This window comes from Canis lupus, chromosome 9, assembly GCF_003254725.2.
Source record: "Canis lupus dingo isolate Sandy chromosome 9, ASM325472v2, whole genome shotgun sequence".
In the NCBI taxonomy this organism is placed as follows: domain Eukaryota; kingdom Metazoa; phylum Chordata; class Mammalia; order Carnivora; family Canidae; genus Canis; species Canis lupus.
The window spans coordinates 142,101-168,262 of NC_064251.1; the positions used below are offsets into that span (position 1 = coordinate 142,101).

Below are 26,162 nucleotides of genomic sequence, written 5' to 3' on the forward strand. Positions count from 1 at the left end.
CAGGTGGAGGCTGGCAGGTGGAGGCCCACAGGAAGAGACCCACAGGTGGGGGCCCGCAGGTAGAGGCTCGCAGGTGGGGGCCCATAGGTGGGGGCCCACAGGCGGAGGCCCACAGGGAGAGGCCCACAGGTGGAGGCTCGCAGGTGGAGCTGGGAGGCCCTGGGGGTCCCCGCAGCAGGTGCGGGGAGCCACTGGCGGTTAGCCACTCGGAGCCTGAGACCCCAGCCTGACTGGAAGAAGGCACGAGAGGCGAACGCTTGCACGGGCACAGGGGCTGAGATGCACCAGGGCCACTGGGCCAGGAGGCAGCAAAGCCAGAACCAGTCCCGGCGGGGCCTCACCCCACGTGCCCGGCTACCCTGTGACCACGTCTTCTCCCTCTGCCCACGTGGCCACAGAGAAAAGGACGTGGGGAGGACCTGATGGACCACACAGCCCCCCCGACCCCGTGAACGATGGGAGACCCCGGAGCTGAGGCAGGCGGAGGGCAAGGCCCTGCCCTGTCAGCGGGTCGGCAGCTTTCCACAGGCCTCGCGCGAAGGGCTACAGTCACCCCGAAACCTCTGGCTTCCCCGCCTCCCGGAGTTCTGCGAAAGTTCGGGAACCCTGTCTCCACAGATGGCACCTTCCTATGGAGACGCAGGAGGAAGACGCCTAACTGGCCTCTCCCGGCCGGTTGCCGGGCACCTCGGTGCTCAAGTACCCGCTGTGTACGCACCCCGGGAGCACCGGCCACCTGCTCGAGGTATCCAGAGCCTGGACGGCACACGGCTGGGATCACTCAGCCTCGGCTGTGGCAGGCGGAGGCCCTATTCGAAGCCTCCCCAACCTGGGCTGGCTTCCTCTCCCTCCTGCCCAGCCCTTACCACCCCGGTCCTGACCCTGGTTCCTGCCAGGCCCACCGCACACAGTTGTGGGCAGGCCTCCCCTGGCCCACGGTGTGCTGCGCACCTCAGGGACACCTGTGGGACCCTGCACCACTGCCCAGAGAGGCAGGTCAGTCAATGGCCCAGGGGCCAACCCCACAGGACAGGGCCAAGGGCGCGCCCCCACTGACGCTTCTCCAGAGCCCCCAGCTGCCCACAGAGCACGCCGGTCCTGGCTCCCTTTCCTCCCCTGCCTCGCCGTCCCACTCCCAGGAACGAAATCCCTCACTGCAAAGGCCCGACTCAGGCTCGGGTCTCTGGGCCGCGAGGCCAAGACAAACACTGTGTGATCCTCGGATGCTTGCGTCAAATCCACTCCAAATGTTTGCTCAGCTGCTAATTGAATGCACCCTCTAATGGGAACCTCATTACTTCCTCCAGCCCGTCCAGGGAGCAGTCCAGACTCGGGCTTCGGGTTAACCGTGTTCGCCAGGCTTTCATGACACCCTAGTCCTAAAGCGCCCGGGGCTTGGGAAACACTCAGCGAGGGGGCCTCTCCTCCCTGTGCAGGGTTAGCCCGGGCCGGAGAGCACGACGTGTGGGCTAGCACCATGGCTTCTGCCCATCAGGCGCTCGTCAGGAGACACTCGTCATGTCCTGGGTGGGCAGGGGGCTGCGTGGGTGTTGGCTCTCGGCGTGGGCCACAGAGGGCTGCCCAGCCCCTCCTCCACAGGACGTGACTTCAGGTGTCTGGCCCACGGAGTCCAGCCCAGTTCCACCGGCCATCCTCCTCTGACAGCACTTGGCAAACCCTGGACCCAGCAGGGGCGGGGTCGGCCCAGAGAGGAGCTGAGCCGGGTCCGTGTCCCCCGATGGCTGAGAGCCCCTGGGGGAGAAGACAAAGGTGGTGCTCCCAGGCCGCCCCATGGACACTGCTCCGGATTTCACACCCACCGGCCCACCCCTGCCCGGGCTGTGGGGCTCAGCGACGGGCCTGGGGCTCCCTGCCCCCGTGCGCAGTGGCCGACCCGGTGGAGGGGATGAGAGAACGACTCAGAGTCGCTGCTGTGGCCACGGAAGCTCAGCGGGTCTGACTTCCAGGGACTGAGGCTGCTGCCGTGGAGTTGATGTGATCATGTCCCACCAGGTCTAGGTCCTGTAGGACCTTAAAATGTCACCTGGCCGCCCCCCCGGATGAGCTGTCAGGCCGGCCCAGTGAGGCCCCGGGTGCGAACAACGTGGAAGAGCCTGTACAGCCCTCGCCACGCTTGGGCCGGCGGCTGGCTGCTCCCGCGAACACGTCCCACGGCTGGGCCCTGGGCCGCCTGGCTGCCGCGTCCCGCAGGCTGAGCGCAGGCCTTCCATCCGGCTGGACACCTGGGGCTCCCGGCCACCCCCGCCGCCCTCGGGGCAGGCTCCCTGCGAGCTGCGGCCCAGCGCCCGGGCCTCTCCGCGTCTGTCCCCACGGCAGCGCCTCGCGGGGCTGCCGGGCTGTGTCCACATGTGAACCGGCACCAGGCCTAGGAACGCAGCCAGCACCGGCTCGTCGGCACACGCGGCGGCTGCGTGGAGGGGTCACCCGGAGAGCCAGCTTCCCTCGGCCCAGCTCCAGTGCCCCCAGTGCCCCCCGGTCCCCGGACTTGGGGCTCACGCAGCCTCTGCTCGGCCTTCCTCCAGTGCCACTTGGCGCTCGGCATGTTTGCAAAAGGCAGGCGACAGCCAACTGTTATCAGGGAAAAGGCGGTGAAAAGCAAATTTCTGGCAGCAAGACGCGAACAGGAAGCGAGGCAGGGCAGCCAAGGCCCGTTCTGACCCCGCGGGCGTGGGGGCGCAGGCACCGCGTGGGCCCCTCGCCTCTTGCTCCTGCCGCTTGCGAGGAGGTGCGGGGCCCCAAGGCTGCGGGGGCGCTGGCGGCTCAGGGTGCTCAGCTGGCGGAGAGCAAACTGCGTCCAACGGGCCGAGCTGGGGAGCACCGGGGCCGGCAGTGACCCCCCAGGCTGCCCCGATCCCACGGCCGGAGCGCGGCACCGCTCATGGGGCCCAGGAGCTTCGCCCGGCGACAGGCTTGGCAAGTGCTGACACAGGGTCCGCAGAGGTCACACTTGAAGTGATGCTTCAAAAACCCAAGGGGCGCGCGGGGGGGGGGGGGGGGGGTGTGTGTGTGTGCAGGGCGTGACCCGGGGTCCCGGGGTCCGGGGATCGAGTCCCGCGTCGGGCTCCCTGCGTGGGGCCTGCTTCTCCCTCGGCCTGGCTCTCTCCCTCTCTCTCTGGGTCTCTCAGGAATAAATAAATACAATCTTTAAAAAGAAAGAAAAGAAAAATCTAAAGCAGATACAATGTATCGAACGGTTTGCATTTGATCTTCGATTCGGGCAGGACTGCTGTAAAGCGGGTCACGGGCTCGCGTGTTGGGAGGACCGCGGGGGTCACGGCCGCAGGTCACGCCCCGGAGGCCCGCGGGGCAGAGCAGCGGGCGGCCGTGGGGGGCGGGGGCGGGGCGGGGGCGGGGCTCCGGGGCGCCCCCTCCCCCCTCCCCCCTCCCCGGGCTTCCGGCCGCCCAGGCCGCGCCCCTCCACCCGGCGACCGACGGCTCCGCGAGCCAATGGGACGCGCCGGCTTCGGGCCGCCCCGCGAGCCGCACGCGCAGTAGCCCGGGGGGGAGGGGCGGCCGGAGGAGCGAGCGGTCATGCGGCCCCGGGGGGACCCCGCCGCCGCGCCCCACGTGGTAGGTGCCGGGCCGAGGGCGCGGGGCCGCCCCCTCCCTCCCCCCTCCCCCCCTCCATCCTCCAGCCCTCCTCCCCCCGGCTCTCTTTCTCTCCCCCCTCCTCTCCTCCCTCCAGCCCTCTTGCCCTCTTCCTCCCCCTTCAGCCCCGCCCTCTGCCCTCTAGACTTCCTCCCTCCATCCTCTTCCCTCCTCCCTCCTCCCTCTGCCCTCCTCCCTCTAGTCCAATTCCCTTCACCCTCTCGCTCCTCCCTCCAGCCCTCCTTCCTCCAACCCTCCATCCTCCTCCCTCCACCCTCCAGCCCTCCTCCCTCCAATCCTCTTCCCCCAGCCCTCCTCCCTCTAGCCCTCTTCCCTCCAGCCCTCCTCCCTGTTCTTCCTCCCTCCTTCCTCCAGCCCTCCTCCCTCCACCCTCCAGCCCTCCTTCCTTCAGCCCCCCTTCTTCCATCCTTCCTCTGCCCTCCTCCCTCCAGCCCTCCTCCCTCTCCCCTCAGGGCTGCATTCCCCAGGGTGCACTCCCCGGGGGCTCACCTGGGAGGGTCTTCGCCCCCAAGCAACCTGCAGCCCAGGAATTTAATCAGGGTCCACCCTGGACGGGAATTCACATTAGGTTTTGTGTTGTAGATCTTGAGAACAGTAAAAATGTTCTTTCCTGTTTTCTTTAAAGAATCATGTTTCCTCTAAAAATAGGTCTGTAAGTAAATTAGGTGACCACTTTTTTGGAAAGATGAATTCCAGAAGGGTTATCACTGTTCAGTCAGATCCTCAGAGTAAAGAACTTGACGGGACTGTGCTCGGTCCACGGGTTTTTCTAAGCCATCTTCGGAGCTGGTGTTTTTATCGAGCTGTTTGCTGTGTGGATGTCGAACACCCATGTGCACACGTCCGTAGGTGTGTGCCCGTGAGCTGTGCGAGCCTGGACGGCCCGAGTCTCCGTGTCCCGTTCAGGAATGGCTCCCCTTCTCAGTGGGGTATACACTCCAGGCTGGGGGACACGAGTCTCTAACTCTGGGCACCCTGTACTCGCTTCACGTGCTAACATGCAAAGTTAAGGCGGTTCCTGTCTTCTGTTCTTTGGTGGCAGTCGGTTCCTCTGGTTTTACTCCATACACTTTGGGCGTTTTTGTTTCATCTGCTGTAGGAGAGGACGTGCCAAACTGTCCTAAGCTAAGTAGAGCAGAAGGACAGAGGCCCCCATGTCCCCAGCACCCACCCATTTCTGTTAAAGCGGGTGTCCAGGGACCTCAAGACTTCTTTGTTGCAGCTTCTCTAGCATCATGGCTTCGGAAAATGCTTACTCCACTGAGAAAAGGCCAACAGGTTCTTTTCATGAGTGGGCTGGAGAAGAGATGCTTGTTTCAACCAAAATGATGTTTCCGACCAGTGATTAGAAAACACATGAATTTGCCATTGAATTGGGAAAGACTTGGGTGCCTTTCAGATTTTTGTTTCCTTTTCAAAAACATCCAAAAGACCAGCTCAGGGCAATCTAAGACAGCATAAATCTTACGGAGTAAAAGAACGCTAAGAGCCTGGCGGGAAGGAACGGGCACCTTCTGTCTGGGGAGCAGTGTTTCCCTGGAAGCCTTACTCTGGGCCGCCTGTGACCCTGGCCTCCGAGCTCGGTGCTGGTGCTCGGTGCTGGCGTGGTCCCGGTGAACGGTGCGGATGCTGGTGCGGGTGCCCATTGCACAGGGCGGGTGCTGGTGCACGGTGTTGGTGCACAGTGTTGGTGCGAGGTGCTGGTGTGCAGTGTCAGTGCTGGTGCATGGTCTGGTGCTGGTGTGCTATGCTCGGTGCTGGTGCTGGTGAGTGGTATTTGTGGGCTTGCTGGTGCGCAGTGCTCGGTGCTGGTGCGCGTGTTGGTGCGTGGTGTCGGTGCTGCTGTGCATGCTGGTACTCGTGAGAGGTACTCGTACGCTTGCTGGTGCAAGGTGCTGGTGTGCGTGCTGGTGCGCTGTGCTCGGTGCTGGTGTGCATGCTGGTACTGGTGCACAGGGTGGGTGCTGGTGCGGGGTGCTGGGTGCTCGGTGCTGATGCACGGTGCTGGTGCGTGCCGGTGACGAGTTAGAAAGTCTGGGCACCGGCACAGGCACCGTCACGAGCTCCGGCCCGTGCTGCGCCGACCGGCTCGCTCGGGGTTGCAGTCCATCATCCTCCCGGTGCACAACGCCGAGCGCTGGCTGCACGAGTGCCTGAGGTCGGTTCTGCAGCAGGACTTCGCAGGCCCCATGGAGCTGTCGGTTTTCAACGATGCCAGTAAGGTAGGTGCGGACTCCGCCCGCGGGAGCCCCATCTGTGCGCAGGGAAGGCTCCCGAGCCGCCCATGTCCTCCTGCTTTCAGGACCAGTCTTTGAGGATCCTGGAGGAGTGGAAGGCGAAGCTGGAAGGTTCTGGCATCCCCGTGGTCATTGGCGGGCACGAGTCTCCTTATCCGCGCGGAGGTCAGTGACCCTGTTTGCTTTACTATCCGGCCCTGTGGGGTGGCTTCTTAGGACTCCTGTCCTTACACACACTGAGCCCCGCCAGCCGTTCCGCCACCTGGGGAGGGGGCTCGGGGGTCAGCGGAGGACCTCCCTCCCCCAGGGACGTGCAGGCTCCGCCCCAACCACAGGCAGGGCAGCAAGCAGAGGAGCCTCTTTTTTTTTTTTTTTTTTTAATTTTTATTTATGATAGTCACACACACAGAGAGAGAGAGAGAGAGAGAGAGAGAGAGAGAGAGGGGCAGAGACACAGGCCGAGGGAGAAGCAGGCTCCATGCACCGGGAGCCCGACTTGGGATTCGATCCCGGGTCTCCAGGATCGTGCCCTGGGCCAAAGGCAGGCGCCAAACTGCTGCGCCACCCAGGGATCCCAGAGGAGCCTCTTCTTATAGGAGGGGGTGGGCGGGGCTCTTGTAAACAGAAAAACCATTGGAGTAAACCGGGAGCTGGATGTATAGTGTCTTCCCATTGGCTGGGCTGTGGCTGTCTCCTATTGGCTGGGCCGTGGCTGCCTCCCATTGGCTGAGCCATGGCTGTCTCCTATTGGCTGGGCTGTTGCCGGGGCAGCAGAAAACCTTCCGTCCTGGACCTGGTTGCTAAAGTAGTTACCACCTGTGAAGAGTCTTTCTCCCTATGGGGTCTGTAAGTGGTAACGGTGCTGGGCACCCAGCGCCCCTGTTGGGCCCCTGACTGTGCTTTTCATAAGCTTTTCTTTTATTAACTTTCCTAATTATTTCATATTCGAATCCTGGTGTAAAGTATTCCGAATAATAAATTTATCATGTATTAAGAACCCAGTGCACCTAAATTTCTTATTCTTTGGTGAAGGTTTGTATGAGACCACCACACATACTTCATACTTGCTCAGCTTAACAAAAAGCTGTGGGGTGTTTTTATTTTTAGTGTGATTGATCATATTATTGGTCACCTCTACTTAAAACTCTTTTCTTGTGACATTAGATTTGTTTGTGCCCAGTGTTTTGAAAACCTTAAAGAACTAGCTTTTAATTTTGCTACTTTTCTGTATTTTCTTTCATCTGTTTTGCCTGTTTTCTGTTTCCACTCTGATCAGTATTTGCTTTTTTCTGCTTGCTTTTGGCTTAAAGTGTTCTTTTCCTAATTTTAAAAAAATTATTTATTTATTTTAGAGGGAGGGACAGCAGACTTGAGTGAGTGCCCTGGAGTGGGGGTGGGGTAGGAGCAGGGGGGAGGGGCGGAGGATAGAGAGTCAGGGGGACTCCCCACCCCAGCAGAGCCCCAAGCACCTGAGCTCAGGACCTGAGCTAAAACCAAGTGAATCTGCCCAGCCTCAGGGGACTGAGCCAGCCAGGCACCCCCCTTTTTTTCCCTAATTTTTAAAGTGGAAGTTGAAGTCATTGATTTGACACCTTCTATAGGCATTTTATGATATAAATTCTCCTCTTAATGCTTTAGCAACATCAATACGTTCTTTTCATTTTTGTTCAGTTTCAAAACACCTAATTTTCTTTTGAGTTTTTTGATTTATGGGTTATTTAGAAGTATGTTGCTTGGTTTCCAAATATTTGAGAGGTTTTCCAGTAATTTTTTGTTACTGATTTCTCATGGAACTCCTCCGTAGTAAGAGAACATGGTTTGGCGTGACCGTGTGGCTGTCCTTGCAGATGTTCTGTGTGCACTTGAGAAGGTTGTGTAGCTGAAGGTGTTGTAAATTGAATCAAGTCAAGCTGAGGTCGGTCATTTAAATCTACTGGAGTCTTGCTGAGGTGTCCTGTCAGTTACTGAGAAGGGGCATTGAAGTCTCCAACTCTGTACACTTTGCTGTCCGTCTCTGGAGTTTTGTCAATTTGGGTTAACAGTATTTTGAAACTGTTAACTTTTAGGGTTGTTATGAAGAATTGACCCTTCATCATCATGAAATACGCCTCTTGATCTTGCTAATTTTCTTTGCTCTGAAATCTACATTTAGATATTAATTTAATTGCCTTGTTTTTGACTAGTATTAACATAATATAGGTTTTCCTTCTCTGAACATTTGTTGAAGTGCACCTCCCTGTAGATTCTCATAAACAGCAAATCCAATCTGACGATTTTCACCTTTTAACGTTTATTTACATTAGTTACACTTAGTGTGATTATTGATATCTTAGGTTTGAGTCTATTTTCTTGCTATTGGTTCTATACTACTTCCATTTCTTTGTTTCCCGTTTTCTTCCTTTTCTGCCTTCCTTTGAATTAATCAAATATTTTTTATAACGGGTTTATTCATATGCCACACACAGTTCACCTAAAGTACACAGTCAGATGGTTTTTAGTGCATTCACAGAACTGCGCACCCCCAGTCAGTCTGAGGATGTTTTCATCACTTCAGACAGGCACCTGCTGTCCTGTAGCCATCACTGATCCCCATACCCTGCTCCCGCCAGCCCTGCACCACCACTAATCTACGTTTCCTGTACAGATTTGCCTGTTGTGGAGATTTCTGCATATATATCTGTAAGAGATGTTGGTGTATGGTTTTCCTTTCCTGTGATGTCTTTGGCTGTGGTATCAGAGTGATACTGGCCTCATAGAACAAGTGTTCTTTTTTTGTTTGTTTGTTTGTTTTGTTTTTTAAGAGTGGAAGCGATTGGTGTTATTCTCTATATGTTTGGTAGAATTCATCAGTGACATCATCTGGTCCCGGCCTTTTCTTTATTGGAAGGTTTTTGTTTTGTTTTGTTTTGTTTTAAAAGTTTTATTTATTTGAGGGAAGGGAGGGAGAGCATGAGTAGGAGGAGCAGCAAGGGAGAGGGTGAGGCAGGCTCCCCCCTGAGCGGGGAGCCCAACGTGGGGCTCAACCCCAGGACCCCGAGATCATGACCCGAGCTGAAGGCAGATGCTTCACCAACTGAGCCACGCAGGTGCCCCTTTTGTTGGAAGCCTTTTATTACTGATTCAGTCTATTTATTTGTTATAGGTCTGTTCATATTTTTTATTTCTTCTTGAATCAGGTTTGGTAGTTTGTATATTTATACAAATTTGTCCCTTAGGACAAAAACCTTTGTAGGTTATCTAATTGATTGGCACACAGTTTGTAGTATTTTCTTAGAACCCTCTTAAATTTTTGCTAAAGTCAGTAGTAAGGCACCCACTTTCACTTTGGATTTCAGTAATTTTGAGTTTTCTCTTTTCCAGCTGAAAGTTGCCAATTTTATTGATCTTTTCAAAGGACCAACATTTGGTTTCATTGATTTCTCTCGTTTGTTTTTTTTCGCTTTCAATTTCATTTATTTCTGCTCTGATTTTTATTAATTTCTTCCTTTGCTAGCTGTGTATTTAGCTCTTCTTTTTTAGCTTCTTAACATATAAAGTTAGGTTAGTGATTTGAGATCCCTGTTACATAGGCATTTATAGCTGTAAATTTCTCTCTGAGCGCTGCTCTTATTGCACCCCATAAATTTTGGTGTATTGTGCTTTCATTTCCACTTATCTCTAGGGATATGTCTCCAAAAATATATAAGCATCTCCTAGGAATATGTCTAAGGATATTCCACTGTCATATAGAGCATCTGTTAGGCAGACAATCCAGTATTCTTGGGTTATTAGTTGAGTGGAATATATTTTTCCATCCTTTCACTTTTAACTCCTCTGTGCCTTTGGATGATGTGCCTAAGGTGAATCTCTTATAGACAGCATTTAAATGGACCGTGTGTTTTTGAAATCCATTCTCCCAATCTTTACCTTTTAATTGGAGCATTTAATCCATTTACGTTTAAAGTAATTAGTGACAAAGAAGGCCTTTTACCACCTTGTTGTGCATCTGTACACCTTACATCGTTTTGTTCAATAGCCCTCTGTTACTGCTTTCTTGTGTGTGATTACTTCTTTCTAGTGTGCCATTGTGATTCCCTTCTCATTTCCTATCGTGTGTACTTGTAAGGTATTTTCTTAGTGCTTATTGGGGAGATTACAATTAATGTATTAAATTTATAACAGCCTAGTTTGAATTAACACTAATTTAGCTTCAGTAGCATATAGAGCACCATTCCCACTTGATGTTGTCACAGTTTACATCAATATCGTGCACCCACTGACATAGATTTATAATCATTGCCCAATGTATTTGTCTTTTAAGTCAGAGAGGAAAAAATTCAAAGTAAAAATAGAACAATACTGCCTTTTATGTTTATCCATGTTTTAAACTTTATTAATGTCTTTGACTCCTTTGCATGGTTTCAGGTTCTGTCTAATATGCTTCTGTGACACCCTGAAGGATGCCTGTCGGCGTTTCTGGTGAGGGCAGGCCTACGGGTGAAGAGCCCCCTCAGCACTTGTTTATCTAGCAATGTCTTAATTTCTCCATCATATTTGAAGTGTTTTTTTTGCCAGGTGAAGAATTTCTGCATGTTATAGACCTGAGATACATAACTTACATACTGTCTTACTGTCAGTAGGTGGGTGGATGCCCGGTTTGTTGGTTCACCATTGTACCCAACTCAGTTTCTTATGTTATCTCTGATTTTGTAATTAGGCAGTCTGACCCTGCAGAAACGTTATTGCTTTGCTTCTTTTTTTCTGATTTATACTTTACTTTTCATATTTTTTAATTGGGATAAGAAGTCTAGAAGAACAATGTGGAATCATATTACTGAATCCTTGTACTGTTGCTGACTTAGGGAAGGTTCCTGGGGTTTCATTGTTAAGTTTGTTTACTGTTGCTTTCTGATGATACTTTTCTTGAGTTAACTTGGGATTCCTAACTTAGCCTTCAGAAAATGAGAGGTCAGTATAAACTTTTATTAAATATCTCGGGATCCCTGGGTGGCGCAGCGGTTTAGCGCCTGCCTTTGGCCCAGGGCGCGATCCTGGAGACCCGGGATCGAATCCCACTCGGGCTCCCGGTGCATGGAGCCTGCTTCTCCCTCTGCCTGCGTCTCTGCCTCTCTCTCTCTCTCTCTCTCTCTCTCTCTCTCTGTGACTATCATAAATAAATAAATTAAAAAAATAAAAAATAAAATACTGCCTTCTATGCAGTCCATAAGTTTAAAAAAAAATAAAATATAAAAAATAAATATCTCTTAGGTATCTGTTAAGGTGATTGCATATTTTTTTCTCCTAACGCTTCATTTAGCAATTATGTTAGTATTTTTTGGTAACAATGAACAATGTTAGAATTATCAGCAATGACTTGATGGTATTTTTGTACAATTATTTAGTTTCCTTTAGGATTTTTGTGTCTATGGGCATATGGAAAATTGATCTGTAGCTTTTTGGTGCTTGTTTTGGTGTCTAGCTTAGAAATAAGAGCAGATGGCCTTGGGCTTGCTGATAGAGTGTTTTTGCAAGCAGTAATTGCGTGTAGCAGCTCCGCAACCTTTGTCTCAACCTCCTGCACAAACTAGCCCTACAGCCTGTGTACATTATGGGGAAAAAAAGCACTTACCTTGTTCTCAGAAATGTCTGCTTTGGCTAATCACAAATATTTGAATACCAGCATGTGATAAAAATAAATTCACACATACAGAAGGGTCTACAGTGACACTCAGAAGCCCCACACCTTAGAAGCACCGGCGTGTTTTGCTTCTCACTTGACTTCATTCACACAGTGTCAGTCAGTACTCACTGTGAAAGAGGACGCGGTTAGCCACTGGAGTGCCCCATGCTGCTCTTCTCATTTCCCCCCTCAAGGGTTTGGTTTGTTATGATAGAATCATGTTGTCAGGGTGCATGATCTTCAACTCTGTTCTGTAACTTGTTTTATGTGCTTTACTAATAAATTGATTCTGGCAATTGAAATCTCGTAGAAACAGCACTCGCAGCATCACCAGTGAGTGACTGCTCGCCGCCAACCACAAGGTGGTGGGTGAGGCTTGTGCTGTGCTTGGGGGCTCCCAAGTGTCTGAATCTGTGGGGCCTGTAAACACCTATGCCTTATTCTCTTTTACTGTCTACGCACCTGCTACTTTTTGGGGTTTTCCCCTTTTCTTTTTCTTTTATTTAGTCTTTATGTGTTTTCTCGTTGTGTTGCTGGACTACTCCTTAAAGCACGTTTTCTGTATCTGGTCTGTTGATGGTAAAATATTTGGGGTTTTTAAGTGTCTGAAAATGTCTTCATTTTGTACTTAGGCTCAGTTGACAGTTTGGCTGGGTATAGAATTCTAGGTTCAAAGCAGTTTCCCTTAGAATTTTGAAGGGTTGCCTCATTATCTTCTGGTGTCCTCTAGAGTCTGGCTCTTCAAAGTTTTCTTTTCTGAACGTGTTTCAGATTTTTCTCTTTGTGTTTTAAAATTTTGTAATGCTGGGTCAAGGTGTAGGTGCTTTCATGCACCCTCTGTTTTTATCCTGAATGATTACCTTTGTATTCTTAGCTTTAATTGTGATATATTGGGCTTCCTTTAGCTTTACTTTTAAGTTTTTGTGTAAGACTTGAAATTAGCACTTGTGCATATACTGCTGAGTTGGAGGAGGAGGTAGGCTAGATGATGAGGCTGGAGCTGGTGGTCGAGTCTGTCCCCTAAATTGCAGACCTCAACTTCGGTTGCACATTAGCAGTGCCTGTGAAGCTTTGGGAGCCCTGGTGCCAGAGCGTGAGTCCCCTCTAAGATAGTCTCGAGTAACTGGTTTGCATGCAGTGTCTGCACTGGGATTGTGGATGCTTTCTATGCTGGGTTGCATTTGCAGCTGAGAATCTGCTTTAAAATGACCTCAGAAAAATAAAATAAAATAAAATGACCTCAGGAGTGGTGTGGTGTCAGCCTCACGCCCTTGTGGCTTTGGACTTCAGGGAATCCTGTAGGTCTCCTCATTTCAAGGGTGGGCAGGGGGTGGGTCAAGGTATGGGGTAGGGTCGGGAGAGGTATGAGTGGGAGAGACGTTCACTTCTCAGATGCTGCTTGCCCTCAAAGCCCCTTCCCATCCTGTTTTCTCTCTGCACTTGTCTGCCAGTTTTGGTGGTCGGGTGGCTCTCCTGGTGTCACTTCCAACCCCCCCCCCCCCCCCACCTCTCTGGGCCTGTTTCCTTTGCGGGCAGCAGGTGCTCATGGCCTTTGTTGAGAAGGCTTAGCTGCTGGAGCCACTCAGGAGCTGCCCTATTCCTGTCATCCTCATCTGCACCATTATCTCATGCATCTGGAAGACTTTTTTTCCCCAAGTTATTTTTTGTTTTCATTGTTTGAAATAGAAAACTTTAAAGAAATCGGTTATTGTAGAACATCTATTTCAACTTGTTTCTGAGATATGTGCCAACAAATCATGGTTTCTGAAACTAGCTTGAAGATTGTTTTAAAATATTGTTTAATTAAGATATTTTGCCTCTTCCATAGTTGATGAAGGAAGTTGAAGGCATTTTGGTGACTGGTGTGTCTTGGCTTATCTAATCTCCATTTTATTTTTTTATTTTATTGTTTGTCTTTTTTTAATATTTTGTTTATTCAAGAGAGACACAGAGAGAGAGGCAGAGACACAGGCAGAGGGAGAAGCAGGCTCCTTGCAGGGAGCCCGATGCAGGACTCATTCCCAGAATCCCAGGATCATGTCCTGGGGTGCAGGCAGGCGCTCAATCGCTGAGGCACCCAGGCACCCCCTATTTTATTGTTTATTAGAGAGCATGTGTGTGCACATGTGCCTGAGCGGGGGAGGCAGGGGCAGAGGGAGAAGCAGATGCCCCGCTGAGCAGGAAGCCTCCAGCTTGGGGCTTGACCCCAGGACCCCAGGATCATGACCTGAGCCCACTGAGCCACCCAGGAGCCCCATAAAATACTTGCCATAGATTAGATGTAACTCATGTCACGTTCATGTGTATTTTGTCAATGACGAGAAGATTGAGTTGTCATAGCGTGAAGCAATGAAGCCATCGTGTTGTCGTTTTGAAGGCAGCAAGGTGAATTCAGGGGGGCCCCGCATCATGATTATGGAATGGGGTTGATGTGAGACATCTGAACGAGCATATCTCCCTACACTGGTATTTTCTGAAGTAGAAGTTATGTCAACTATTGGATAACAGAAATCCCCGGTGCTTCCTTTTTCAGGAGTGCTGAATTATTTAAATTGGATTAAGACTCATTTACTGTTATATTATGATACGAAATAACATAACAGAGCAAAACGTTTCTTAAAGACGCGGTGAGTTGCTAAATGAAACACCGCAATTCCGCCCTCTTCTCTCCAAGAGTGAGGACGGCGGCGTGTTTCCCGCTGTGACCATGACAACTGGCTCCATCACGAAGGGACGGCCTCCCAGACATCAGGCCCTGGTGCAAACATTTGACTTTCTCCGAGGCAGTGATATTAAAGCAAATTCCTTGTCTTTGCCAAACATACCTCGTCGCGAGGACCTTCCAGCTTCTTAGTGAGGCGCGTTTTCCCTCATCATCCAAGTTCTGCTTCCATCTTTCCTGTTCTGAAACCTGACTCCACTAAGCAGCTTTTTAAACAGAACTCCTGCCAGTTGATTTTATTTTTTATAAAGATTTTATTTATTCATGAGAGAGAGAGAGAGAGAGAGAGAGAGAGGCAGAGACCCAGGCAGAGGGAGAGGCAGGCCCCTGTGGGGGCCCCGATGTGGGACTCGGTCCCGGGAACCTGGGGTCACGTCCTGGGCCAAAGGCAGATGCTCTACCGCTGAGCCCCCGGGGGACCCCTAACCTCTGCTAATTTAAATGTGACTGTGGACCGTCTCTTCCCGTTGTGTTGCCCGCATGCAGCTCTTCGGGCGACGTCCTGTGAGGTCCTGAGGCTTCACCACAGCTGTGTCTGGCGGCTGCTAATCACCCCCCGGCCCCCCGAACCTTCCCTGCGTGATACACCTGTGGGTCCTGGAGATCCGGGCCACTCCGCTGAGCCGCTACCTTGAGTGAAGACAGCCTGCCTGGCTGAGGCGCTGGGTCATGGCCTGGGCGACCTGGCACTGGCGTGTCCCTCCTGCTCTGGCCTGTGGGACTGGCTAGCACCCGAGTCTGCTCGGAGCTGCTGGCTGTGGCGCTGCCTTCCCTCCCTGCCCCAGGGCTGGAAAACTGGGGTGTGGCTATGGCTGTGGCCCCCGCGGGACGTCCTTCGGGGAGTGGAGCGCGAGCCCAGGGGGCCGCGTGTGCCTTGTGGCCATGGCCGCGGATGGGTGACGGGCCGGATGGGTGACGGGCCGGTGCTGGCCGCGTCCCGGGCGGGTGTGTGCCCCGCAGGCCCTGAGCCTGGAGGCCCCTTGGCGCGCCCGGGCCGCTCACCCCCGTCCCCGCGGGCCTCCTGGCTTGTTCCAGCCCCTTCCGTCGGGCGCGTAGCCGGAGGTCGTCATCTAACGTTTTCCGACTCACTTGTACCCTCTTGGAAGGCGGAGAGTGTTCTAGACATTTGTTGCAACATGAGGCCCACACGGCAAGTGCACTCACCCACCGTCCCGGGTGTTTTCTCAAGCTGAGCACAGCATGTCCCCAGCGCCCGCGAGGGCCGTCGCCCGCCCGAGGCCCCTGCCCGCGGCCTGGCCCCTCCCGAGGCGGCCGCCTGGCTCCGGGTGAAGGCGCTGCGTGGAGCCACGTGAACAGCACCCGCGTGTGCACAGGCCAGAGTGTTCACGCGCATCCGTCCCCCCTGCGGCAGCGCCGGGCCGGTCACACCTCGGTGGGTGTGGGGGGCCTGCTGCTCGCGGGGCCGCGAGGTCATGGGCCGTGTGCAGGCGTGGCGGCCCCGGGACACGTGTGCAGGTGCCACTGGCGGCCGCATCTCGGCTTGGAGCCACGCACACTTTGCAAAGAGCGTTCCCGCCAGCGTCTGCTCGGGCGCTTCCATTCGGGGATTTTGTTATTTTTCATTTTTTCAACCCCGCCCGCGGCGTAGCGTAGCATCACAGTGGCTGCTGGGTCCCCGCAGCGGGCACCCCTCCCTCCGCGCTGCCCTCCGCGCTGCTGTCCTTTTGCTTCCCTCTCACTCGGCCACAACTGAGCTGGCTTTGTCCCTCACAGGTCCCGTGTAGCACACATACCCCAAGGTCCAGGAAAGAGGAGGCCACGGAAAAGTGAATTATAAAAGAACTTCTCTCTCTCTCTCTTTTTTTGAACAGTTGGATATTCTAAAAATCAAGCAATAGCACAGAGCTCGGGGTCTTACCTTTGCTTTTTGGATTCGGTAAGTAACTCTTGTTTTATTTAAGATGCGTGTTTGTGCAGTGGCTGAATGATCACATGACCTGACGCTTTAGCGTGATTCTTGAAAATCATCATTCTCTTATGTAACGATGAGACCTAAGGTTCATGGGCTCTCGCCATAGCACTTAATGAGTTAATTTTTAATAAATGGAATTACCTAGAAATGCTGAATTGCACAGCAAAATCACATAAACCGGGAAGGCAGCCTCGGGTAGAACGGATCCACGCACGTGCTGAGAAACGTAGAGGAGGGTCAGTGGTGGTCCCACTGGGGAGGACGGGGAGGGGCGGACCCCGAACGGCAGGTGCACTGTGACCAAGGAAACTGAAGTGACACGAGAGACGAGTTTTTATTTATTTATTTATTTATTTATTTATGTATGTATGTATGTATGTATGTATGTATGTATGTATGTATTGGAGTTCAATTTGCCAACATATAGCATAACACCCAGTGCTCATCTCGCCAAGTGCCCCCCTCAGTGCCCGTCACACATTCACCCCCACCGCCCACCCCCCTGCCTTCTGCTACCCTTGTTTGTTTCCCAGAGTTAGGAGTCTTCATGTTCTGTCTCCCTCCCTGATATTTTCACTCATTTTCTCTCCTTTCCCCTTTATTCCCTTTCACTAATGTTTATATTCCCCGTATGAGTGAGACCATATAATGTTTGTCCTCCGATTGACTTACTTCACTCAGCATCATGCCCTCCAGTTCCATCCACATCGAAGCACATGGTGGGTATTTGTCGTGTCTAACAGCTGAGGAATATCCCACTGTACACACAGACCACAGCTTCTCTATCCATCACCTGTCGATGGACACCGAGTCTCCTCCCACGGTGTGTCTATTGTGGACATTGCTGCTAGAAACATCAGGGTGCAGGTGTCCTGCCGTTTCCCTGCATCTGTATCTTTGGGGTAAATCCCCAGCAGTGCAATTGCTGGGTCGTAGGGCAGGTCTATTTTTAACTCTTTGAGGAACCTCCACACAGTTTTCCAGAGTGGCTGCACCAGTTCACATTCCCACCAACAGTGCAGGAGGGTTCCCCTTTCTCCGCAGCCTCTCCAACATGTGTTGTTTCCTGCCTTGTTAATGTTCACCATTGAGAGACGAGTTTTTAAAATCCACGTCAGCAGGGATCCCTGGGTGGCGCAGCGGTTTAGCGCCTGCCTTTGGCCCAGGGCGCGATCCTGGAGACCCAGGATCGAATCCCACGTCGGGCTCCCAGTGCATAGAGCCTGCTTCTCCCTCTGCCTGTGTCTCTGCCTCTCTCTCTCTCTCTCTCTCTCTCTCTCTCTCTCTCTGTGACTATCATAAATAAATAAATAATTAAAAAAAAAAAATCCACGTCAGCAGCGTTTCCCCAAGTGCAGATGCTGCATCTTTGGAAGGTGTGAAGTGAGGGTGTTGCCAGCGTAATCGTGCATTTTGTACCAAGAACTGAGAAAATGCTCCCGCCCTCGACTCTTAGCCGTCACTTGTAGGGACCTCGGAAACTCTGACCACGACTTATGTGCAGTGTGTTTACGGGAACTGCTGTTTATAAAGCAGAGTCACATGATGAAGCATCGTGACAGGTGACAGAGAAGCATAACTACATGGAAAGCATGTGTGGACCTTCTCACTTACTTGAAAACGTGTTTTTTTTTTTTAATTTTTATTTATTTATGATAGTCTCACAGAGAGAGAGAGAGAGGCAGAGACACAGGCAGAGGGAGAAGCAGGCCCCATGCACCGGGAGCCCGACGTGGGATTCGATCCCGCATCTCCAGGATCGCGCCCTGGGCCAAAGGCAGGCGCCAAACCTCTGCGCCACCCAGGGATCCCTTTTTTTTTTTTTTTTTTAAGATTCTTATTTATTTATTCATGAGAGATGGAGAGAGAGGCAGGCTCCCTGCGGGGAGCCCGATGCAGGACTCGATCCCGGGACCCCGGGGTCACACCGTGAGCCCAAGGCAGACACTCAACCGCTGAGCCACCAGGTGCCCCTAAAATACGCTTTAAGACGGCCTGTCTGTGCTCGGGCTCCGCGCGGGCCCCTCTGGGTCTGGGGGACCAGACACCACATCTTCTGGACGCTCCTTGGCGGCTGCTCTTGGCCTTCGTGAGGTCGCCGTGGCTCGCAGTTGCTGCTTGTGTTGCATGGACGCACCTACCACCCTTCGTGTCGTCTCAGGCTCAGCCTTTTTCTCGATTACCAGGAGCTTCTGTGCAAGGGCCAGGTCCGCAGGGAGGTCTGAGGACCTCATCCTGCCCCTGAGGACAAGCCCTGGGGCCTCAGCTCTGTCCTGTGGCTTCGCTGCCTCCTGCCTCCTCTTCTGCGCTTTTCGGTCCTGTCCCTCATCTCCTTGCAGACCTGGCTCCAGGGCCTGTTTTCACTCTCAATAGGTCCCTCCAACATTTCCCTAAACAAAGACGTGTTTGCAGCAGACACAGCCAAGCCCGCATGGTAACCCGGGGGAGGGAGAAGGCGATTCTCTGTTCCTGCTTTAGGGCCGCTCTCTCTGGACCGCCCGTGTGCTCCTCGCAGGTGGACCCGGGCCGCCACAGGGGTGAGGGAGAGGGGAGGGCTGCAGGTACCCGCTCCTCGCTGGCTGCCGTCCTCCGCGCCTCTCTCCGTGTTCACCGGCGGGCAGGAAACAAGACGCAGCACCAGGAGCCGGGTTGGGGGGCGAGCACCGCAGCCCAGGGAGGCCCCAGTAAGGCCGCCGCTGGCGTCAGCACAGCCTCCAGCGGGCCGCAGGGGGCGGGGGGGCATTAGGCCCTGAGGTGTCCTAACGTGGTGGTGGTGGCAGGGGGAGGAGGAGCGGGGCGGACACCTGGCGCGCTCCGTCCTGGCAGGTGGGCAGGGAGGTGGATGGGCTCAGAGCCACAGGGTCAGTGCTGCCAGGTTGGCCCCCCCGCGCCTCCACTCTGGGCCTGGGCGTCAGACACAGATGGCGTTGCCGAAGTCTGGGCAGGAGGACTTGCCCTCGCTCGAGAAACGTGGATTACTCTTGGGGTTTCGTTGAAATAAATCAGCGAGGTGAGCATGGCCGTGGGGTTTGCACGACCGCCTGGCCGTACTAACCAGGGCGGGGCGGCACCACCATCTGCCTGCCTGCGAGGGGCTGGGCGCACCGACGGGCAGGTGCGTCTGGCTCACTGAGGACACAGCCGTTCCTGGCCGTGGGTGGAGTAGGAGAAGCGAACAAGAAGTCTGGCCTCTAAACAGGGGTCCTTACTCTGTGCGTCAGGTCAGGGGCCCGAGCTCCTGGCCCCGTGAGCTGAACAGCCGCGGCGTCTGTGGGAGCGCGGCACAGACGGGCCTGGTCCGTGGGCCCTGCTCTTCTGAGAGAGTCGCTTCCTTCCGAGGGGCACCCCCACCACCGTCACTTGCCGCCCCAGCACAGAACGTCTGTCTGCCTGTTGGGACCCTGGCAGCATGGCCTCCACGTGGGGAGCCACGTTAGCCACCACGGAACAGTCTGTCCTGATGGGCCACAGCAGCTGGCAGGGGCTGCAAGGCCCAAGGGAACGGCCCGGAGGGAGACAGGGCCCACGGCCATGCGGGGACGGCCAGGGGGGCGGCCAGGAGGACACGCCGCTTCCAGGAGGTGGGTTGGCGTCCCTAGGGACGGGCAGAGACGTCGGGTGTCCGACCGCTGCCCACGGCGCCTTTTCTCTATGCACCTTCCTTTAGTTTGTTTAGTTTCTGATCTTTGTGGGTTCGGTTCACTTCTGATGCTCACTCGCCACCTTTCAGCCTTTGCTTTTGATTTATTTTATTTTATTTTATTTTATTTTTATTTATTTATTTATGATAGTCACACAGAGAGAGAGAGAGAGGCAGAGACACAGGCAGAGGAAGAAGCAGGCTCCATGCACCGGGAGCCCGACGTGGGATTCGATCCTGGGTCTCCAGGATCGCGCCCCGGGCCAAAGGCAGGCACTAAACCACTGCGCCACCCAGGGATCCCTGCTTTTGATTTATTGTGTGAGGTTTAAGACGATTCCTTCTCTTCTAGGGACCGCATGGGTGTCCCGAAGTCCTGAATACAGTGACTCAGGTATTGTCACCTTTGCCAGCTTCCAACCCAATTTCTTCATCTTCTTTTTAAACGTAGACCCCAGGATCTCCGGATCTCCAGAGCAGAGAACCGAGTCATCACGAGCCTCGGCTCAGGACACTTGCTCATGTGTCGAGTGGGGTCTGTCTGGTTTGTTCTGTGGTCACAGTTCCCCGGGCCCTGGCGGCGGCACTGGTGTGAGTGCCCGTGAACCTGCCACCCAGGACTAGAGCCAGCCCGGCCCTCTGCCCACCTCCCCACCTCCCCGCTTGGTCTGCCACCTGCCAGGTCGTAATCCTTGCGGAACTCTGGCATTTATACAGATCTGAAAAAGTTAATTGAAAATTTCAGGGTTTTTTTTTTTTTTATCTTTATCTAAAGAGCATCAAGCTATATAATTTTTAAAACGTGTGTTGTTAAGATCTATCCATATCGTTGCTATATATCTTTATAGATCATTTTGTTTTTATTTTATTTATTTTATTTATTTTTTATAAGATTTCCTTTTTTTTTTTTTTTATTCATAGAGATGCAGAGAGAGAGAGAGAGAGAGGCAGAGACACAGGCAGAGGGAGAAGCAGGCTCCATGCAGAGAGCCTGACGTGGGACTCGATCCAGGGTCTCCAGGATCATGCCCTAGGCTGCAGGCAGCACTAAACCACTGTGCCACTGGGGCTGCCCTAGATCATTTTGTTTTTAAAAACAGAGGTAAAGCTTACATATGGTGAAATGCAAGATTTCAGTGTGAAAATTACACACAAAGTGAACAATCTGGTGAGTTTTGACAACTGTGTACACCCGTGCACTTAATCCCCCGGTCAAGATACAGAGCGTTTCCACACTCGGGACTCCGCTGAGCTTCTAGACAGCGTTCTCGGGTCTCGAGTCGACACAGGTGAAGTCATACAGGTGCCCTCTTCTGTGCAGCTTCTCACTCAGCGGTTCTCTGTGGTATTTTGCATGTCAGTGGCTTATTCTTTTTTATTATCAATCGTGCGAACAAATACGAGCGATCTGTTTTTACACTGTATTGTCTGTTGACACGTGGGCAGTTTCCTGTCTGGGTTACTTTAGTGAAAGTGCCACGAACATTCCCCTGTAAGACCTTTTGTGGGTGTGTATTTCCATTTCTCTTGGAAAAGAGCAAAGTGTGGAGTTGACTTGTCGTCGGTAAAGGCTTGCTCACGTGGGGGAGAACCTCAGACACAGGGGCGGCTCTGTGTCCGGGTGGGGCCCGCGGCTGCTCCGCCTTCCGCCAGCCGGTCCTGTTGGTCTTAACCGTTCAGCGGATGTGAAGTGTTGTTGCAGCTCCAATTTCCATTTCTCTGGCGCCTGTGGTGCTGGGCACCTTTTCACAGGTTAATGGCCGTTCATTTCTTCTGTGAGATGTCTGTTCGGATCGTCTGCCTGTTTTTTGGGGGTTGTTGTGTTGTTACTGAGTTACGAGAGTTCTGTGTCTCGGGTGCACGTCTGTTGTCAGATACTGTGAATACTTTCTCCCACCTGTGACTTGCCTTCATACTTAATGGTGTGTTTCAATGAACAGAAGTTCTGAATTTTGTTGAACTCCAGTGTATTTTTGTCTTTTTATAGTTGACTTTTTTTCCCTGAGAAATCTCCACTTGCCCCAAACGAGAAGCTGTTCTCAGATTTTCTTCTAGTGGTTTAGGGATTTTACTCTCATATTCAGACCGTCATCCATCTTGTATGGACTCTGGCTGAGGCAGGGCTCGTGTGGCCTAGGTCTGTGTGGCTCAGTCCCCGCACCCTGTGTTGAGGACGCCGTCTTGTCTCCGTTGAGGCGCCGCGACGCCCCTGGTGAGAGTCCGTTGGCAGGTCCGTGGGGGTCCGTCCGAGGCCCCGGTCCGTCCTGTTTCTCTGTGGTCTGTGCTGGTTTTGCCAGCTGTGCGGCCCCGGGCCCACAGGCATCGTGCGTGACTGAGCATCTCGCCTGGGCCCCCGCTGGCTCCAGCTTCTGCTCTGGTGCATGATGCTGCTTCACTACACCGTGTGCTACGTGGCGTCACAGGAGTGAGAGCTCCTCTTGGGTGGGATCCTGGCCCAGGGGTGCGCAGCCATCGGAGGGAGGGACGCCATGCCCCCGGTGGCTGCAGTCCCGGAGCTGGCCGTGGCCTCCAGAGCTTCCTCACCCTTGGCGCCGACGGCCTTCTCCTTTGTGCCGATGCCTCTTGGTGTGTCGACCTGCGCTTGCCGATTGTGAATTGTGAACCAGCTCACCGTTTGGCCCGTTTTTCTTCTTCAAACTTAGAGAATTGTTGCAAGGACGCGACAGGCCCCACACGCCACCCAGGAGTGGACTCTGAGGGTCTGGAGAGCGAGGCCCCAAGCAGGGTGTGGGGTCGCTGAGGCTACAGATGGTGCAGATGCTGCACGGCCGTGGCCTGTGGCCAGAGCTGGTTAAACGCACCTGTAGCTGCAGGTAAGGAAGGTTTGGGTTTTTCTCTCTGTGTCACATGCCTGCTGGTTTTGACCTGTGACCTGTGGGTGGAGCGTGGGGTCGTCTGGAATCGCTGCGACTCTAGGACACAGCCGAGCAAAGGCCCGGGTTCAGGTCTGCAGCAGGCGGGTCCGCTGGGAGCACGGCTGTGGCGGCTTCCCCGCTTGAACATCAGCTAGAAACTGGGGGCACAGGCGGGGGGTAGGGGGGCAGCTCAGGGGGCAGTCCGGGTGGGGGGCAGCCCCGGGGAGCCCACCCAGCTTCCTGTGGGCCTGCACCCCGATGAGCCACAGCCGCTGGCAGCCAGAGGGCCTCGAGCCTGCACTGGGCCCGGCTCCCGCGTCCTCAGCAGCGTGTCCTGGTAAATAAACACCCGGTCTGTTAAAATAAACAACGGACAGAAAACCCCAAGTTTTGTTTAGAGATCCTTTTGCAGACGTTCTGAACTCTGTGTCGAGGCCCCTGCGGCACCGCGCGGGGGAGCCCGCAGGGACCCGGGTCACCGCCCGCGGTGCTGTCTGGGGGCGCCCGGGGGGCGGGGGTCCACGCTGGGGGGCTGCCTTTGGGGGGGTGAGGGGGCGGGGCTGTGCTGGGGGCGGGGCGGGGTTTGGGGCGCCCCCACCTCTGCTCTGCAGACACCCTGCCCGGGCCTCTGGGCTCCGCCTCTCCCGGAGAGTAAACCATGGGGCCGCGTCGGCCAGGAGGGAGGGAGGCCCCGGGACCTCAGCGGAGGCCGCTCCCTACGAGACCGAGCAGGTCTCCCAGGTCCGGGGAGGTGGAGGTGGGCCGCCCCAAATCAGGGGCGGGGGGGCCGGGCGGAGGGGCAGGGCCTGTGTCCCCGGAGGCGCTGGGCCGCCTCAGGCGCCGCTGTCCTTGGTTTCTGGAGGGTGAAGGCCCAGGGGGCGCCCAGCCTTCGGGGGGGTGACCTGTGCGTGCGGCGGCCTCGGGCCCGGCCGGGGTGAGGGCTGGTCCCCGAGCCCGCGGCCCCCGCCGCTGCTGCAGACGCGCCCCCGGGCCCCAGGCCGGCTGCGCCCCGCCCTCCCGTGACCCGCCGGGGACCCCGCGGGCACCTGCTCCCCGCCCGCCCCCTGCTGCCCCCCGTGACCCCGCCCCGGGGACCCCGCGCCCAGGGAGCTCTCTTCTCCGCGGTGGAGGGTTTCCCTACCCGAGGAGCCGGGAGCCGGCGTGGGCCCGTCCGCGGGGCGTGTTCCGTGGGGCCCACGGTGGGCCCCGAGGCGGCTGCGCTGGGCTGTAACTGCGGCCCCGGGAACTCGGCGGCCCGGGCCCTGCCGCCACCCCGACCCGGTGGTGTTCTTAGGCGGCATCACGGGCTGAAGTCAGGTTAGACTCTGGCCGGACTCTCGGCTTTCCTGGAGGCACATTAAGAATCCACCTGCGGGACCTCAGCGTCCCGGTAACAGGGCCTCGGGCGCTGGGCCGCAGGCCGGGCCAAGAAGCAGGCGCGGGTGCCACTGGCCGGCGGCCTTGCTCCTGGTCGCCGTGCAGGGGCGGGGCCGCAGGGACGGGGCCGCAGGGGCGGGGCCCGCAGGGGTGAGGCCGCAGGGAAGGGGCCGCAGGGAAGGGGCCGCAGGAGTTGGGCCGCAGGGACGGGGCCGCAGGGGCTGGGCCGCAGGGAAGGGGCCGCAGGGGCGGGGCTGCAGGGGCGGGGCCCGCAGGGACAGGGCCGCAGGGAAGGGGCTGCAGGAGCTGGGCCGCAGGGAAGGGGCCGCAGGGACGGGGCTGCAGGGACAGAGCTGAGTGGTGGCACCGACCCGCGCCTTCGCCCCCGCAGGGGCTTGGGAGCTGCTGTCCACAAGGACGAGCCACTTTGCGGGCCTGGCGACTGAGAGCCTGGTCGTTCTGGGGTCGGATGGAGAGCTGAGCCGGCGGCCTGCCTGGGTCCTGCCCCCTGTGGGCTGGGGTCGTGTTTCCCTGGGGACTAACAACCCCAAGTGTTTCCTTGAGCCCTCGCTGCTCATGTGCGGGTCTTCCCATGTGAAATGTCTTTCAAGTCTTCCAGTTTTTTCATTTTTAAAGATTTTATTTATTCACGAGAGACACAGAGAGAGGCAGAGACACAGGCAGCAGGAGAAGCAGGCTCCCTGCAGGGATCCCAATGCAGGACTCAATCCCAGGACCCTGGGTAGCGCCCTGAGCTGGGGGCAGCCGCTCAGGCAGCCACCCAGGTGCCCCAGTTTTGTCTTATTTTGACCTTGATGTAATTCCTCACACATCCTTATCTTGCCCAACATTACGTTTTGGAGGTTGGTGCTGATTTTCGTGTAACAGCGTCTCACTAACTTTCTCTCTGTGTGAGGGTCCAGTGAACAGAGACACCCAGCTCCACCCTGCAGTGCTTACACATCGGGTGTTTGAGCATCGCTGCCAGGAGGTGCTTGAACATTTCTCTCCACACACATGCAGCCGTGGGTCTGCTTGTCACGTACGTGAGGAGGGACCGGTGTCCCCGCAGTGCTGTGCTCACCGCAGCAGGTGCTTGTCCTGCACTGTGGAGGCGAGCTAGCCGCTGTCTCCTCCTGGCCCCTCCTGTGTCTGGTCTTCGCGTGACTCATCTGGTCATTTCCGAGATGTCTGATGAGATTGCAGGGGGACGGTGAGGTATTTTCTTTCCGTACCGCCTGCTCATGTCTCTTGCCCATTTTTAGTAATGTTGCCTCTTTTTCTTCAGTAGGGAGTTAATCTGATGTGTTAGATACAAGTCCTTCGTTGAATGTATGAATTACAAAGAGCTCCTCCCACTGTGGCTTTGGTTTTTATTCTTTTTTAAAAATTTGTTTATTATTTCTTATTTATTTATCTGATAATCTCTACACCTGATGTGGGGCTCAGGCTCAGGACCCTGAGATCAGGAGTCTCATGTTCTTTTTTATTCTTTTAATAGAATTTTGGATGAGCAGAAGTTTCTAATTTACTATAGTCTAATTTATCTATCTTTTTCTTACTGTTAGTGCCCTTTCTCTCTGGTGAAATTTGTTTACCTCACTCTTAGGAAAATGTCTTTCTGTGTCATTCTCGGGAAGCTTTGTTTTTACTTTTTACATGCAGATCTATGAGTCTAGGAGTCACTTCCATCGCCCATGGGGAAGCGGTCCCGAAGGAGTCCTCATAGGGATTTCCAGGGGGCATAGCATCGTTGATTGAAAGGAAGGCCCTTGCTCGCCACTTTAGTCCAGTGTTGACGTGGACAGGGCCTGTTTCTGACCTCTGCGTCCTGTCCATACAGGCTGTTGGTCTGTCCCTCATTCGCCACGTTGTAGCTTTACAAACACAGTGTAGTTTGATTCTGTAAGTCCCCTTCTTCATCTGTTACAATATTTTTGGCTATTTTTTTTAAATCCTTTTTATATTGAGGCACCTGGGTGGCTCAGTCAGTTAAAGTGTCCAAACTCAGGTCGTATTTATTTATTTATTAAAATTTTATTTATTTATTCATGAGAGACACAAAGAGAAAGTGAGAGGCAGAGACAC

At 54.4% G+C, this 26,162-nt stretch overlaps 1 protein-coding gene across 14 annotated transcripts in view; it reads left to right on the plus strand.

The window, feature by feature from the left end:
* The first annotated feature begins 3,494 nt into the window (after window positions 1-3,494).
* B3GNTL1 (UDP-GlcNAc:betaGal beta-1,3-N-acetylglucosaminyltransferase like 1) overlaps window positions 3,495-26,162 on the plus strand; it is a 50,139-nt gene continuing 27,471 nt past the window's right edge. For 4 of the 14 annotated variants that reach the window (XM_035721396.2, XM_035721397.2, XM_049113797.1 and 1 more), the window contains exons 1-5: window positions 3,495-3,591; window positions 5,736-5,852; window positions 5,933-6,032; window positions 16,081-16,145; window positions 20,174-20,215. In XM_035721396.2, coding sequence (XP_035577289.2) covers window positions 3,553-3,591; window positions 5,736-5,852; window positions 5,933-6,032; window positions 16,081-16,145; window positions 20,174-20,215 — 363 coding nt within the window. In that variant the 5' untranslated portion in view covers window positions 3,495-3,552. Of the gene's footprint in view, window positions 3,592-5,735; window positions 5,853-5,932; window positions 6,033-15,513; window positions 15,642-16,080; window positions 16,146-20,173; window positions 20,216-26,162 lie in introns of those variants that run through there. The other 10 variants (XM_025468450.3, XM_049113799.1, XM_049113805.1 and 7 more) reach the window with 8 other exon arrangements.